This window comes from Peromyscus eremicus, chromosome 4 (assembly GCF_949786415.1).
Source record: "Peromyscus eremicus chromosome 4, PerEre_H2_v1, whole genome shotgun sequence".
Classification (NCBI taxonomy): domain Eukaryota; kingdom Metazoa; phylum Chordata; class Mammalia; order Rodentia; family Cricetidae; genus Peromyscus; species Peromyscus eremicus.
Window position 1 is genome coordinate 120,223,146 of NC_081419.1, and position 17,982 is coordinate 120,241,127.

Below are 17,982 nucleotides of genomic sequence, written 5' to 3' on the forward strand. Positions count from 1 at the left end.
AAAACCTACTCATACCAAAACAAACAAACAAACAAACAAACAAATAAGTAAAACCTAAAATGAAAGCCAAATCTCCTGACAACTTCCTACATAGACATTTTAATCATTTCTTCCCCTGCTTTCAGCAATGACTTCTCAGGACAAGAGACAGCTACACATGGTTGGGTGAGAGCTTCTGCATGGGAACAACAAATGTGCCATGGAGATCAAGGAAGGAACCAACTAGATGACACATGGCAGTAGGTCTTGACAAAATGACCATGCTGCGCATGTTCAACAAACTCCAGTGTGAGGAACAAATGGTAGGTACTTTATTGTTATGTCTCCTTACTAGAAGGTTCTCTTTTGCTCAAATGTTTCTAGCCCACAAATACCTACCAGAGAATATTTTTCCATGAGAGAACAAAAGAAAAACTGTTGTTTATTGTTTCTTTACAAAACAATATTCTCTCTAAAATGTGTTCCAGTAAATAGCATTAATAGCTGAACAATCTGCAATCACCACACCACCACTTACTGTTATACAGTAAAAGAAATCAACAAAACAAAGAGGTTATTCCCCACAAGGAGCACATGTTCCCACAGAAAGAAAACCTGCTGTTTAAAATGCTTTTCTTATAACCAACATATCCTTTACAGATTCTAAGCCAGAGCCATGACTGAAAATCTTTTAAAGCCAGCAATCTTTCCCCTGCAGATGGGAGCTTACGTACCCTATCTTCTCTAATATAACTTTAGTATATTGTAATACTTCTAGAAGTCATCCCTATGTCATGCCTCTTTACCTAGAGAAAAACATGAATTCTCTTAAAAATCTGCGGAGTTCTAAATGAGAAAAGATGATCCTGTAGGTAAACGAACTATATCCAGAGCCTCAGGAGAACCGGCTGCAGTGAGAGAACCAGGGACAACTGAAGGGCGATGTCTTCTTCTGTGAAAGACCCAGAGAGAACCAGTGGGAACCATTTCACAGACTAAGTAGCAAAACAGAGCCACATAACTGCTACCTCAAGGGTATAGCCACTTATGGATGAGGCCAGGGCACAAGCCATGGCTGGAGAGTCCCTTTCCCAAGGCAACCCAAGAAAACATTGGACAGTCCCATGGAACTAGAGAGGTTTAAACACTCACACTCACTTGTCATGTTTGGATTGAAAATTACGCAAATGTCTCCAGTAGCTGGGAAGATAGCTCAGTAGGGAAGAGTGCTTGCCTGCCATCATGAGGACCTGAGTTCAGCTCCCCAGCACTTACATAAAAGCCAGATGTAGCCACACAAACCTGTAATGCCAGCATTGGTTGACTGGAGCCAGGACAGGTGGCAAGATCCAGGCTCAGTCAGAGTGTCTGTCTCAAGGGAATACGGTCTAGATGGACAGAGCAGGATACTGTGTGTGCGTGCGCGCACATGCTCGCACACGCACTCTCTCATACACTCACACACATACACACACATACACACACACACACACACACACACACACACACACACACACACACACAAACACATGCCCCATCCACATGGCAAGTCAGAATTTCCCTACCAGTCCCAGCTCACAAAGTAAGATGACCTAATCTTTCATACAGCACTGCCTTAGCTACTTAAAAAAGCAACTGTCTATAGCTCTGTGCCAGCATTCCTCCTAGCAAGCTGTCCTCTTAGGCAGTCTTCCTCTTAGGTGGAGTGGCAAGGCCTTGGGTGGGGAGGCAAATGGCTTCCAGTTCTTACTTAGCACCTTGAACTTGGAAGCTTCAAGCCATAAATTTATCAGATTGTGTTTCTAGGCAAAAATCTACCTCAAGGTATCTGCATGTTCACCTGAATTAATCAGACCATGTTTCAGTTCTTACGTTGACTTAAAAAAACAAAATAAATGAAGAATTTAGTTAAGTTCCACTAGTAAAATTCTTGAGAAACAAACACTGGCAACTTCAGTAGAACCAATCGCAGACATTTGCCTCTCTCAATCCCTCTGGTAAATGTTCATATGCTAATGTCTTGGTTGCGTCAAAGAGGCTGGTCTTACGTTTGTTTTGTGACTGCTAAGTTTTGCCACTGTGTTGCCTGGCTCCTCTCTCATCCCAGTGTTATCTTCTAGGCCAAGGATCCTCCTCTCCAGCACTGTTCCAATTCCGGGTCATAGATTCTTCAGAGGTCCTGTGTATTATGCTTCTACATACGAGATGCCAGTGAACCTCTGCCTGTCCCAGCTGTGACAACCAAAAATGTCTTTAGATACTGCCAAATATCCCCTGGGGGTCAGCCTGTCCCCAACCCCCATCTCCAGACTCACAGTTGTAGGGTGAGAAGCTGACTAGTGCTTCACAGTAGACAGTTAAAGCCTGCTCCAAAACTGGTAACTGGACCCAGACTCTTAGGCGGTGAGGTCAGGCTGTTTTGGTTACCGACTCAGCCCCCACAATGACTGGTGGATGAGGAATGGGCTGGCACAAAGGGAAGCCTCCATGTTTTCCATTTCTATCACATTTACATTTACTCTGTATGGGAAAAGACAATGCAAATTCCAAAGACTCCCTTAAGGATGGCTCTAGTGATCTGATCCATGGGAGAGGCTACAGTAAATAAAATACACTTCTAAAAAGAGGCTTCAGAGAAGAAGGACACAGGACCTATTTGTAGTATTATTTAGTATGTTGGTATGTATAGGTCATGTTGAATAGATAAAAGATTTATGGTGGAATATACATGCTTCATAGTCTTCATTGATTGCATTTACTTAAAAGCTTTACACCCTTAAAGCCAAGCAGGTAATCAAAGGTTTTGTTAGTTTCTGGCCTCTCAGGTAGACTAGCTCCTCTCTAGCACAGGCTCCTGAGCTATCATCTTACACATTTTAAAGCTGTGAAACAAGCTCACTGCACACATGTGAAACCTCAGACCTGAAACCTCTGCCATCTGCCACCTTCTACATATTTCTACTTTGCTTATTGAGGTACAAGTGGGCCTGGAGATTAACAAAATAATTATTGGTTATATAGCTATAAAAGGAAAGAAAACCTTTCTATTTAATTGTTTTGCTGCAGTCACCATCTGAAGTCTCCATGGCCACTGATAGCTGAATGAAGTCTAATAAAATTTATTTGCCTTGATAAAGTTTGACAAATCTATAGCTGGTACTTTTCCATGAAACTTGAGACATACTTGGAAAGTTCTGGACACTGCCTGGTGGTACTCATTCGTCATTCTGAATTGGGTACAACACATACAGCCAGAGGAACACGTACCACCTAGCCTTACAACTATTATTTTTCCATCAATCCTTGTTAAAACTTAAATTTTGTATATTCATGAAGTAAACCCTTGTGTTGGGTAAAATATTAATTTGAATCAAGTGAATTTAAATGAACGCAATCATATTTTTTTAAAAGGTTAAATGTTTTGAGTGTCAAATTGCTTTTGAAAATACATAGTAACAAAACTGGCTAACAAAAACCATCAAACAACAAAGACCTTTAGACTTTCCATTTCAACAACTGAGTAAATTTATGATTTGTACACCAACTGTTTGAATCCAACAGGGTTAGAAAATAGGTTTCCAGCCAGGCAGTGGTGGCTTACACCTTTAATCCCAGCACTCAGGAAGCAGAGGTAGGTGGATCTTTGTGAGTTTGAGGCCAGCCTGGTCTACAGAGTGAGTTCCAGGATGCCAGGGCTAAAAGGAGAAACCCTGTCTCAAAAACCAAGGTTGGTGGGGGGGTGGGAGGGGAGAATGTGTTTTCTTAGGTAGAGAAAATGTCCTGAAAATCTTTCCCATATATTTCTATTTCTAATAGGAAAGGATTCTTTGGGGATACATATGTGCCTGATGCTATGGCATCCAAGGTTAGGGAAGGTTGAGGCATGAGTGGTCCAAATTTTGCCACTGAACCATATTCCCTGTCCTTACAGTTGATCTATAAATCACTCCATCCTATTGCACCGGCCTTCCTTCTTTTTCTCAACTCATCGTGACTTTCTAAACTGACCTTGGCTTCGGGAAGCAACAGAACATTGCCAGGACACTCTACCTTGTCAGAATACTTTCTGTTCAATACAGTATTTTACCTGCCCCCAGTATTTCACATATACAAAACATATCTAAACAAAACACATAAAACATATATAAACATATATGCACACATAACCCATTTGTGTCTCAGTCATCACTAACCCTCATTAACTTGCTCCTGGGTTATTTTAATTCCCTTTATGTTTTTGCTGTCGTCATTCTCACATGATTATAATTCACCCCATATAATCACTGTGATGTAAGTTCCTTAAAGTGTTGTTGTTGTTTTTTTGTTTTGTTTTGTTTTGGTCATGCTGAGTTTTGTGCTCCAAAACCATCAAAAGTTCTCCATTATCTGTGGAATGAAAACTATTGAGCGAGTAGAAGATTGAGCAGTGAGCTGTGAAGCAAGGTACAGGGTAATGCCTATATTATCTATCTATACCTGATTCTTCTGATGCTCCAGACAGTCTGGGGCCCTTTACAGTGCTGTCCTGCCTGCTTAGTCATGTTCACAGGTTAGTTTCATCCATGCATACTTGGCACTGAGTCAAACTGCTCTCATCATTGGTCCTTGAACATTGCCTTAAGATGTTCTAACATCCTGCATCTTAGTCTGTAAATCAGTCCAACTTCCTTATGAGTCATTTGCAAACTAATTTAGTTACAAGGGCATTTGATGTCCAATTATCATTTATTTGTTAATGAATATTACAGATAATCACTTATGTATAACATACCTCAAAACCCAATACTTTATCAATGGTGAGGAAAATAGTCAATGCAAAAATGTTCTTGAAATTTGTGACATATTTAGGAAATAATGGTATGACCCTAACAATAAATATTTAAAAGTAAACCAGAAATCTCAAGGATGCTCAAGTGTAAGAATCTAAGGTCCTTTAGGGTAACTGATCCCTGAACACTTGTGGTCAGGTGGGGGGCCCTATGACCAGTGAGTGGCAAAGCTGAATCTTGTTCTCAGGTTTCATTGTTCTCAACAGAAGGCTTGCCATCTATAAAGACTATGTATTAAAGCCATTTTGAAGTTATATCCTGACACATAAAGATACAAGAGCCACTGTTACAACAAGAATAGATTCAGATTAGTCCTTATTCCCTCACAGTACAAAAGTATGGCTTTAAAAATTCTTTTTAAATGAAGCTTCTATAAAGTGAGCCTTCCATAGCTCTTGTACTGATCACATCAAGATTATATACGAGTTATCACATAAACATCAAATGCCAAAGTGGCTACTCTATCGTGCCAGCACTGAATGAAAATTCTGTGAGTTAAATTTTTTATAAAAATAACTTGCTATACAAAATGAGCACTTCAGAGATATATTAAAATTATTTCCCTTGATATGAGACAAACAAGACCAATAAGCCTCTGCCTTCCCCCAGTTTGGCATGATAATTCTTTTTTGATAACTAAATACTCCTATCAGTTTAGCTTTAACTAAGCTGAGGAACTTATACATATCTAGCATACAAGGTTCCAGTTACAACACTAAATTTCTAGCAAAGAGCAATTCTTTGTTTGAGAAAAGGTGATGCAATTATTACATATCACTGCATGATGCAGGCTGTCTGGGGTTATTAGAAGAGTTAGGTATGGCCAATTTACAAGTATCACCCCTGCACCTTGCTTTCATAGCTCACTGGTGTGTCTTATGCTCACTGAGGAGCCCCTGGGGATCTTTTTACAAACGACTGTTTATTATTATATTATTCCATCATATACCTCATGAGAGGAGGTTGGAACATCCGTTAAGAAAAATCATAAACTTATTTTGATTTCTATGATAGAATAATCCTCTATATATAGTACGTAAAATGTTTTATATATATAATGGTATAGTTAAAAAGTACACTTAAAGAACAAGTTAAAATGTTCTTAAAACAAGTGACATATTGGCTACAAAATAAGTGACTAAAGTTAGAAAACAAACAAACAAACCTAAGTTGGGTAAGTTAGTGCTACAGGTGTATTTAGGAGCTAAGCTGAACTGTTGTTGATCCTGCATTTCCAGGGCTCAGCAGCACCATGGAACAGTCAGTCACTGCTTATGCCAGGATATTACTTGCAGACAACAGGATCCACTTTTCAGGAGGTTTGAGGAGAAGAACTGATAGCACTGTCAGCTCCCTTACAGAATTTCCAGAAATGCCAAAGAACCAAGTATGAATCTCAACAGTCAAGGAAAGGGGGGCAAGCAGACACACCCAGCTACACCCTGAAAAGGCTGGCACTGGCTGAGATCCAGTTGCCTTCAGTGATGCTAGTGACTAGGCAGAGCCTCCACAGACAGGAGAGCTCCTTCAAGATGTCATCCCATTACTCCTCATGTCTTTCCGGTGCTACGCCAACCCAGTTACAGGAGTCTGGCCCATGCAGAGTTCAGTTTTTCATCATCCTTCATTGAGTTAGGTAAGAAGCAAGTATAAAGAGTGAGCCAATGACCACAGGCCCTCAAGGAGTAGATATTTCTCCACTTGTAAAATTTCATAGTGCATGTTTTTCAGTCAAAACATTATATTAAAAAGTAATATGGCAGGCAGATAACAAATGCAGCACTTTCAATTATTGGAAAAATGAAATACATGAGGTTCTTGGTGCTACTGTCTTCATTGTCCTTGGTGTTCATTCGCATAAGGGCTCATGCTTACCAAGAGAAGTAATTCTCTATAATTATGCTCTTCTTACACGTATGGAACCAGGGCATGATGAGACCAAAGAACTTGGCTAAGAAATGAAGGCCAAGACTAGAACTCAGTTCCACTGAAGGCTCTTTACTGCTATACTTCCTCACATTATATTCTACCATTTCGTAACATTATGTTGATATAGTTAAAATTTGAATGTCAATGGTTATTCTAGAGCAGAACTACCTAGCCTTCTTTACCTGAGGAAAGCTTTATGCTTTTTTCTCTTGCTGCCTTAGAAAATACGATAATATAATATTATAGACAACAATGACAAAGGTCCACATTTCCCGAAATTTCTATATGCAAATTTGCAACAATGACTTTGTATTACTGTAAGCTTTGCATTTAAAAGAGAACTTAACTTTGATGTATAACAGACAAATTAAATTACATTAAGACGGTAAATCTGTAAGTCATTGTTAAAAAATAGTTGACTTATTTTAAGAAAAGAAAACTTTCCAGTCTTTGATATATGTTCTTACAAACATGAAAATAAAATTCCTTTCCTCAACTGTCCTTTTCCATTTCACACGTATTGATCTTTCCATATGTTTTAAATAATCATGAAATTAATAGGAAATGTTTTTAATAAATCCAAATCATAGCTCCTTTCATGTCAAAATATTTTGGGGAAGACTGAGGTGAAAAAGCTGCTTAAACATTAAGACAAACTAAGAACAACCAAGAACAGCTTTAGAAGAGAAACCAAAACTTAAGAGAGAGCTAGGAAGACAACAACTCAGGAAGGTAGCTACAGGTCAGAGGGGACTCTAATGAGTATCAAGTGGAAAGGACTACAGCCAAGCAAAAGAAAACCAGGGAGGAATAAGGTCAAGGAGTGTTTGAGCAACATGTTAGTTGTCAATCAATGGAAAAGACATGCCCAATGGGTAAGTCAAGCCTTTCCTTGAATTCTAACAACCTTTTGAATATGTAGCATTTGGAAAAATTCTCAAGATGTTTTGAACCTTCATAACTCATAAATTAGGATGTAATATTTATCCAAGTGAACTGTAGAGAAGAATCAGTGGCACATCACACTGTTCCTGGTACAAAGTCTGCCATTGTGGATCTAGGAGAAACAAGCATCCTCCAACTCTACCTCCACCCCCCACCCCAAGACACCAGGCACAATGCAGCTGAGCAAAGGAGGCCAAAAGGAAGATCCTTCAAAGGCTGAGTAATCCTGCAAGTCACACAGAGTTCATTATTGGTCACTATTGTGAAGGTTCTTATGCTCCTAATTATTTTTGAACTGGTAACAAGATTAATACTGTTTTAAAAAATCCAGGGCCAGGCGTGGTGGTACATGCCTTTAATCCCAGCATCTGGGAGGTAGGCAATTTTCTATGAGTTTGAGACCAGCATGATCTACATAGTAAATTCCAGGACAGCCAAGGCTACATAGTGAGACCTTGTCTTAAAAATAAATAGGGGGGAAAAAACGCTATCACAGAGAAGAAAAAACAAAACAAAACAACAACAACAACAACAACAACAAAACCGAAAAAACAACAAACCACCGTTTTATGGATTTTTTTCAATCATGCAGACAAACTAAAACCCACACTACATTTGTACTGGGAAAGAAAGGCATTTGATAAGGTCATTGTGCCAGATATTAAATAAGGTAGTAAGAAAGCCAGCACTATTACAATTCTATTACGTGCTTCTTTTAGAAGCACGACATTTGGCATTCTGGATGTTTGACTTACATAACAAACTTGGTATCATATTAGGTAAAGCCATGCTTTTACATGATTGTACACGAGAACAGAGGGCAATTTATGAGATAGATATTTTTGAATAATTTTTACACTTGAATGTCTTAATTACATCAAGTGTCATTATATTTGAAAAGATACTTAATTCTTAGTGCTTGTTTATCTCTGCATCTTATTGAGCACTATGGACATAATCCTGACACTCTCAGACTCAGGAGAGCATTTTGTAAAACACTACCTTGTACACACTATCACTCACAGGGTTCTGGCTCTTCTGGCAGTTTTAACCCTCATGGCTAGGTTGAGCAGACAAGGGTGACACCCAGAGGCCAAAGAAGAAAACACATCTTGTGTTTTATTTGTAAAACAAAACTAGTAAAGGTTAAATTAAAATACACATATACAGTTGCTATTACTTATTTTTAAAACAAAAGATAGTTTTTAGACTTTTCCTTCTTCATAAGCAAATCCTTAACATGGAAATGTATTTCTTTGCGACTCTCATACAATGGAAAAAGCCTTGACATGGTACCAGCCACAGGTGCTTGGCTTAACAATTAAAAAATTGAATTTAACTGTATTCTCTGTGGCAAGTGTTTTCTTTTCTTTTTTATAATGAATATAGCATGTGTTTCAAAAAGTACATATAAGTTCTAAAACAACCACCATGATCTATTTAGACATGTGGGCCAAAAGTTAAACTAATTACCCAGAGACATTTCTTACTGAAACGAGAAAGGTTTCTTTCATTAGAAGGACTCTGTAAGTTTCTTCTGGAGAAGAAATGAAGTCCACTTAGGGTAATTCTGTTTGGCAGACAGTCAGGGCTTCTGAAATATATACTAATAATTATTAAAGTTAAAGGAAAATAGTTAATTCTATTAAAGCCACATAAAAATCCAGGCTCCTACTGGCCTACACAATAGGTTGATTATAGAATAGAGATGTATGATATCCCCATTCTGTTCTAAAGTCTGCAATGATGGTATTGCTGCTGGCATTGGACTGTCTTTTAAGATTTGCACTGTTTTATAACAAATCTACAAAAGATCACTGTCTTCATTTAACTGAAAATATAATGTATGTTAAAATGTGAAGATAATTTTAAGTATATAATTTCAACATTTTTCTTGAATGTAAAATATTTTTAAAATGGCTCATAAAAAATACTCATACTACTTAGAGTTCTTAAATATTATAATCCTTATTTCATATTTTATTGTTTCATTTTTACATCAACACACCTTCAAACAGAAAGATGATTTTAAACTCACACTTCTTTATGGGACTTTCTAAAAAACTTGCTAAGAATTGACTTGCTTTGTACTGACTCCAGATTTGTTTTTATTATATCAAGAAATCCTACAGTTGATCATTATTTCCAAATCATATTTTTTTCCATGAAAAATCTTATCAGAACACGACTTTGACATAAGTCAGCCTCCCTACACTGAGGGAGCTCACTACAATCTTTGAAGCTGACTGTCTTTGCTGTTTACACCCCTCAATCTCCCATATGCCCTGCACTGCATCATTCTGTAAAAGGTGCTTCCCCATCTGCAGGGGCAGCTGGAAATAGTCAGGCAGAGAATGCAAGTGGCTGTACTTAATGTACCTAGTTAAACATCTATTGAAAAAAAAAATAAATGAAGCCATGGGTCCAAGCTCAGCTGCTATTATCAATGTCTTTTAATGCTGGTCAGAGGAACCATGACAAGAACAACTCATTGGGACAGTATGCTGATGGATCAGAACAAAGCTCAATGAATACAGCTCAAAGTCTGTACCAGAGAACCAGAGAATACGGTGACGACTTCCCAAGCACTGGAAAGACTCAAGCACATTTGAAAGAAAAATGCAAAAGTAAATGTCAAGCTTGCCGCTAAATCTGGTGACCTGAGTTTAATGCCCAGGACCCACAGAGCAGAAGGAGAACTGACTGCTGCAAGTTGTCCTCTGACCTCCACACTTGAGTGTACCACTCATGTGCCCACACTCCCACACCCTACACACAAAAGAAGTATGTAAATATAAAAAGAACAGTTTCCAAAAGTCCATATGCCTATCTGCATCCCTCTTCCTATCCCTCACAAGTGCTAGGGGACTTCCCAAGGGAGGCAGACCAGGTACTGGCCACATCCTATAATCCTAAATCCAGGATCTACAAAGAGGGGATTGGAGCTTTGTGAAGGCCTCGGGTCTTTTTGTTCCTACCAAACAAAAACTTCTATTTCTTTTGAAGAAATAAAAGTAACCCCACATCAAGAAATGCCAAGATCCTTAATTCATAGGAGACTGTGCCTCACAACTAGAACCTAACTACTAAAACATATATCTCCAAATACTTTTTTTTTTTTTTTTTTTTTGGTTTTTCGAGACAGGGTTTCTCTGTGTAGCTTTGCGCCTCTCCTGGAACTCACTTGGTAGCCCAGGCTGGCCTCAAACTCACAGAGATCCGCCTGGCTCTGCCTCCCGAGTGCTGGGATTAAAGGCGTGCGCCACCAATGCCCAGCTCCAAATACTTTTAAATTGGCCAGAACCACAGAGGAAAAATAGCTGAGATGGCAGTTTGAAGCTGATAACAAAGGCAGAGAGTGGATCATATGGGTCGCAGCATAAAATTCAGATTTAGTTGGTGCATGCAGAGTCAGTGAGGGGAAGAAGCAACAATATGATAAACCCTTATCAAACCGTATGTGTGACAAGTAGAAGCCACTGAGGATTTAAGCATTTCTGGTCTATTTCCCCAAGCCCTGATACATATAAAGTGTAGCAAGCTGTTTCTCGTCATGGTACACCATGATAAAGGAGTCACAGGGTACCTGGTCCTCGCTGGTTAATCCCAGGTGCATCACAAGGTAGAAATGCACCAGGAAATCTGAGTTTGGCAGAACATCCTGGCGTCTGGTCATCATGGCGCAGATCAGTTTGTAGGCTTGCAGTTTGCCTTCCTTATATTCATTTGGCAGAGTTGTAGCCTGCCAAGGAGATGATGTTTCTAGATTAAATCAAGTCCAGATGCAGAGCATTTCAACATTTCATTTACTTCTCAGTTTTCCTGAAGAGTTGTTTGGAGATGTGGGATGTGCTGGCTGTAGTAAGACCCAGCCTGTCTTCAAAACATGCAGTCTTGGACAATTACAGTTTTTAAACTCAATTTCAGAAGGGAAGAGGAAATTGCAATAAAAGAATAAACACTTGCCTTGAATAGCCATGATGCAAACATTCTGAGTGGTGGGATCAAGAGCGGAGGAGATGGAGACGACTGGTTATCCAGGCTTATTGCTAGATTATCTCGTATCTAATTCAAAAGAGAATTTTAGGCAAGAGAACATTCTACTGATTACAACTACATAGAAATATTGTCTTGCATTGCCAAGAAACCGCTTCCATTTTTTACATGTGAAATGAGAAATCTATAGTATTTACAGGTTTTTCTTTTATTATAAGATTTCTTTTCCTTTTGGATTGTGTCTGGCTTATTGCATGTAGTTGTAGCTTTAAACACAAAAGAATGGTATTGCTTTTCCTAACATTTGAATACCTAGGGAGGTTCTGAATGCCAAATGGTAAGAAATGATTTCAAAAATTAAGCTATATGAATGTAAGTCATGTTTTGGAAAAATATTTAATGATGGAAAATATATATTTAGTATCAAAACAAAAGACAGGATGAAAACTATATACTCTAAGAGTTTATTTAGTAAAATGTCTTTATCCATGGAAATAGATATATTTTAGATATTAATATTAGTTATTATATAAAATGTGGATATAAATACCTTCATGCTTTTCTATATTCTCCCAACTTTGCACAATCAAAATGTATCACTTTGCTAAAATGAATAATGAAACCACATAATATCCTATTCTTAATATCTTCTATTAATACACTTTGGTACTAAATGAAATAACTCTTAGGCATTGAATAAAGTATTAAAACTACAGATATTATGACTTACTCTTGGGCAATCAAATGCACTTCATCTAAATGCATAGTCTGCATTTCAGAAGATGGTCAATAGTTTGTATGTTATATGACGTATGTTCATTTTTCTGGATTAGTATAAAAGGTAACAGAATAACACACCTTGGCCAGTTTGTACCACAGTTCATAGAGATAGCCAAAAACTCTGGCATGGATCTTCGGTGACTGGATATTATTCACATCCCCAAGGATTCCCAAGACTCTGCGCCATAACACAGCGGCAGAGTCTGGGTGCCAACCAGTGAGGTTCCCTCCAGCAATTATACTACAATCGTCTGCAAGGCACTCTCTGCTATCTGTGGAGAAAGTAAGAGTAATTGTGTCAACATGAGCTTCATTTCATCATCATAGTTTTTTAGCCTTATTGCAAATTACCTGTGCTTAAACTTTAGGAATTCTCAGTAAAGTAATTAAGATTGAAAAATGGTTGAGAATTTGATAGAATGGAAAAAGACAATCAGTCAAGAAAGGTCAGACATTTGATTTTTCACACTGAAAGCCCAACAAGAAATGATGTATATCTGCGGTGATCCTGTTAAGGATTTTATGAAGCAAGCAAGATGATGAGGAAGATTTCAAGTGTTGATTTTGATTGTTTATTGAGGATGGAATTTGCATACAAGAAAGTTTCATCCCCTTCAGGTCTAAGAAATGCAGAGTCATGTAACAGTCACCATTCATGCCCCCAAACCAGGCAGGGCTCGGTTCCACCAGTCTAAAGAGTACCCCTTTCACAGTTAGTCCCATTCCTTTGTGCTCTGTCCCCACAGGTCTGCCTCTTCCAGTACCTCTTATAAACTGAATTCTAGTAATCAGCCTTTCTGCCCAGCTTCTTTTACTTAACAAACACACTTGAGATACATCCATAAGAGTATGTACATTGGGAGTCTGCTCCTTCTGATTGTTGATTAACATTCCATTTTGAGATATACCATAGATCACCTCTTCATATGGTGAAAGACATTTAGATTGGTTCCTATTTTGGGTAACTAGGAATAAAACTGCCAGGAACATTCACATGCAGGTGTTTGGATAGACATAGATCGACATTTCTCTTTGGTAAAAAACTGGAGTGAGATCCTGGGTTGTAACATAAGTGCATGTTCAATACATGTCCAAGTGAAGAAAAGAGACTGAGACCATTTACTGAAGTGGCATTTCCATGAACCAGTCCAGTTAACATCACCCTGAGTGGAATATAAAAGTGCCACTTGTCCATATCCTTACTAGGACTTGATTATGAGTTTCAAGCTTTGTGTCCAGTCTACCAGGTAAAGGGTGGTATCTTGCTGACATTTTCATTTGCACTTCTTTAATGAGTTAAATATATTAAGCACGCAGTGGCATGTGATTCCTGCCTGGACAGAGTGAGTAAGTAGGTTGTGCTGTCGTGTGGGCAAAGGCCCTGGGACACAGGGATAGTGCTAGCAGCCCAAAGCACAAGCACATCTTCCAACACACAGGTAATTATGAGGTATAAAGTTTCACACTCTGAAACAAATGTCTAATGAATTCAATGATGTACAGGCATCACTGAAGATACAGAAATGTGTTCTTTGGGAGCCTGTTGCTTTGGGGTGGCTAATGACTAAAGAAGACCAAACTGACCACTTCTCATGCTTCCTAAAATCTGGATGTAAAGGGTGTGGGTCTGTACATGCACCATGATAACAAGCAACCAGGAAAGTCTCAGGGTGACCAGCTTGCAGGAGTCAGTTTACTCCTACCACATGGGTCCTGGGAATCTAACTCAGGTCTTTAGGCTTGGTAGCAAGGGCCTGTTCCTGTTTAGTGCTGTTCCTTGCTAGACCCTTAAATTGTTTTGATGATTTTTATTTGTTTATATATTTGTATGCAGGATGATCAAACTCACATATTTACCCACTGAGCTAGCTATCTTGCCAGCCCACTGATTTCTCTTTTTTCTTTCTTTTTCTAGAGAAGAAAAAAAAATAACCAGAAATACATTTAAGGCACTGAAGAGTGTTGCCTGATAGCAAGACTATTTCTCCTACACACTCTATAGAGTAATCAGTAGCTAGCTACAAAGACATCACATGATATTCTAACTTCTCAGTCTTTGCACAGGGAATACTTCATCTGCATATCCTTTTCTTACAGTTCTGCCCTTTAGTTTCCTGTGGAAAGGGGTATTCTCTAAACCTTTAGCAGCCTAGAGTTTTCATTCTGGTTTGTAAACACCCACTCTAGAGATGGCCCAAACCTCACTCTCCTTCTGTATCAAAACCTCAGCCCCCCACTGTGCTCCAGCCCACTCCATCCCATTGCATCCTCAGCGGTCTCCATGGTGCTTAAATGGAGCATTTCATTTTCAGTCCCCAGCGGATTTGATGTGTGCAATTGGGCCTCCTTCCTGATATGCTTCATTATCTGACCCCCAGGTATAGCATGCACCTTGTTTCCCTCTTTTACCAGTTCTCTGTCTTGTGGACCTTCAAATACTCAAGGGCCCACCAGATGCTTCTCTTTTCTCTCCCAGCATCCTTTCCTCAGTCTCAGAACAATGCACCAGATTAAGACACCATTCACATATTCACATCTTTAAATACCTATTTTTTTTGTCTCTATTTCTTCAATTCTACATTCATTTCTCTAATACATCTGCTCACAATGACACTTTCCTGGCAGCTCCACCTGCTCGGCGCTCAGTGGAAACTTAGTCCATGTAGGCATGTCTTCAGAGTTCCATCATGTTCTCAACACTGGTACTTTGGATTGTGGATTAAGGCTTTACAAATTACTTACTTTGCATTTACAAATTACTTATTTTGCACATTTGTGTGCATAACTGTGCATGCACATGGGGATACGATGCCATGGTTCACATGTGAAGGTGAGAAGACAACTTGTAGGAGTCAGTTCTCCCTATGATATGAGTCCTGGATATTGAACAAGAAGTCAGTTTCACCTGCTGAACCATCCGAAAGCCCCAGATTTTGGTTTTTGGTGGTTGGTTTGTTTTGTTGAGACAACATCTCACTGTACAGCCCAGGTGGACCTTGGGTTTGCTTTGTACCTCAAGCTGGCTTGGACTCTCTAGCCTCCTCATTCCTGGGATTACAGAGACATACTACCACACCTGGCTTACGCTGTTTTCTCACTTTTCCTAGAACTAAAACTCTAGGAAACAATTTTCCAAAAAGCTCTCTCTTGCTGAGAAAATATGTAAACCCTTATCTAATCTAATCCCTTTGTTTTCAAGACAGCATCTCTTAGTCATACACTGGTGATCACACCCCAGAAACACTGTCATCTACTTTATCTTCTAGAACAAAGTCAGCAGCTTGTGGGCAGTGATAATTTTCTTTCTTCTTTTGTTTCTCTCTCTCTCTCTTTTTTTCCAACTCACTTGCTTTTTACCCTAGGTTGTCCCACTTGTAATTCAGGCAAGCCTTGAACTACCAATACTCCTGTCTCTGTTGTACCCATTTCCCAAACCCCCAGAGACCACCAAGGAGCCAGTTTCTGATGCAAGCACATAGGGTCCTTTTATTCAGGTTTAACCTGGGCCACCACACGGCAGATGGAAGGAAATGTGGCGGCGGCCACGAGCCCAGGTGTAGAGAGTTTTTATAGGGAAAAACCACAAGCTGGGAATTGGCAACTTGGGATTGGGTAGAAGGCGTATGGGGCAAGGTGATTCTTTGAAACTACTGGTCTAGACTTTGGGTACTAAACCACATTTGAAACTATTGTGTTAGACTTTTGGTGGGGAACCACAACCCACTGAACAGGATTATCTGGACTGCTCAGCAAGATTATCTAGATCTCTCCAAGGGCCATAAACCACAGACAGGATCTTGTTAAGCTTTCCTTTCCAGTATAAACAGCAGACAGGATGTCTGCAGGAGTATCTGGATCCTGTTAAGCTTTCCTTTAAACAGCAGACAGGATGTCTGCAGAAGGATACTGCTCTCTATCCGTTCGAGTTATCATGGCATATTCCTGAGGTCCTTCCTAGAACTGAGTAGAGCAGGTGGTCTGAGATGGTGGTCCTTTCCCTAAAATAGAGCCTGTAAAGTTAAGTCTAGGCCTTTACACCTCAACCTACCAAGTGCTGGGATCAAGGGCATGAGAGCCACTGTGCCCAATTACGAGTTCTCAAGTGGATGTACTGGCTTCCCATGTTCAGTCCGATCACTGCCTCCTACTTCTGTAGGTACCTAACATGGCTATCCTTCTAACTCTCAGAGCACCTGCAAGGATTTCAGCCAGCGTGCTTCTCAGTTGTCAGGGCTCCACCTGAAAAGAGTGAAAGCCGTTCCATCTAATGCATCCCATCTTCTTTGTTATCTCTAAAAATTAGTTGTTACTATCTTGCCCCTGCCAACTAAGTCCTATGGAGTTATGACTCATTTAATAGTCCTTTCAATGTGGCTTAAGAAGGACTTGAGGGAACAAGTGGGGCTATCTATATTTTTTCACTCCATACTTAACTAGGTATAAAAATCCAATTAGGATTTTTAAAAACCCTTTTCATTCATTTCTTTACCTTGGTGTTTTTGTTTTTTTCTTTAAGATTCTCACTGTGTAAAGCCAGCTATCCTGGAACTTACTATGTAGCCCAGGCTGGCCTCGAATTCACACAACTCCATCTGCCTCGGCCTCCTGAGTGCTGGGATTAAAGACATGGGCCACCACACCCAGTTTTACCTTATCTGTAAAGACTACTCATTTCATTTTCTTACTTTAAAATTTTGAAGATTTATTGATCTTATTCATACGAGTGTTTTGCCTGCCTCCATGCCCAGCCTGTGCATGCTTGATGCTCCTGGAGGTCAGAAGGCGGCACTGGAATCCCTGGGACTGGAGTCACAGATGGTTGTAAGCCACCATGTGGGTGCTGGGAAGGAAACCAGGGTCCTCTACAAGAATCACATGTGCTCTTCTTAACTTTGAGCCATCTCTCCAGCCCCTAATTTTTGTTTAGTTTTTGTTTGTTTGTTTATTTTTTGGTTTTTTTTGGAGACAGAGTTTCTCTGTGTAGTTTTGGTGCCTGTCCTGGATCTCGCTCTGTAGTCCAAGCTGGCCTCGAATTCACAGAGATCTGCCTGGCTCTGCCTCCCAAGTGCTGAGATTATAGGTGTGCACCACCACCACCACCCAGCTTTTTTTTTTAAACATTTTTTTAGAGATTTATTTATTTATTTATTATACAGTGTTCTGCCTGTATGTATGCCTGCATGCCAGAAGAGTTGTTTAGTTTTAATACATTTTTATTTAACAATTTACTCATGCTATTATTTAAATTTATGAAAAAAATTGCAAATAAGGTAGACATAATCTCCAAATACTCTAGTTTTCCCATTACCAGCTTCTTACATTAGGATATTTATTACAATTAACAAGCCAGTACTAAAATAGTATTAAAATCCAAGTTTCACTTACATTTTTTCAAAAAAAGGTTTTGTTTTGTTTTTTGGGGTGTGTGTGTGTGTGTGCGTGTGTGTGAGCGCTCACTCACGCGTTTAGGCACACACATGCCCTGGCATGTGCAGGAATTCAGAGTACAACTTTGGAGTACTGG

At 39.3% G+C, this 17,982-nt stretch overlaps 1 protein-coding gene across 2 annotated transcripts in view; it reads right to left on the reverse strand.

The window, feature by feature from the left end:
* Positions 1-17,982, reverse strand: part of Ralgapa2 (Ral GTPase activating protein catalytic subunit alpha 2) — a 275,792-nt gene that overhangs the window by 140,600 nt on the left and 117,210 nt on the right. For both annotated transcript variants that reach the window (XM_059261570.1, XM_059261569.1), the window contains exons 21-23: positions 12,537-12,730; positions 11,649-11,747; positions 11,269-11,424 (exon numbers count right to left, since the gene is read on the reverse strand). In XM_059261570.1, the coding sequence (XP_059117553.1) occupies positions 11,269-11,424; positions 11,649-11,747; positions 12,537-12,730 (449 nt within the window). The remainder of the gene's footprint in view (positions 1-11,268; positions 11,425-11,648; positions 11,748-12,536; positions 12,731-17,982) is intronic.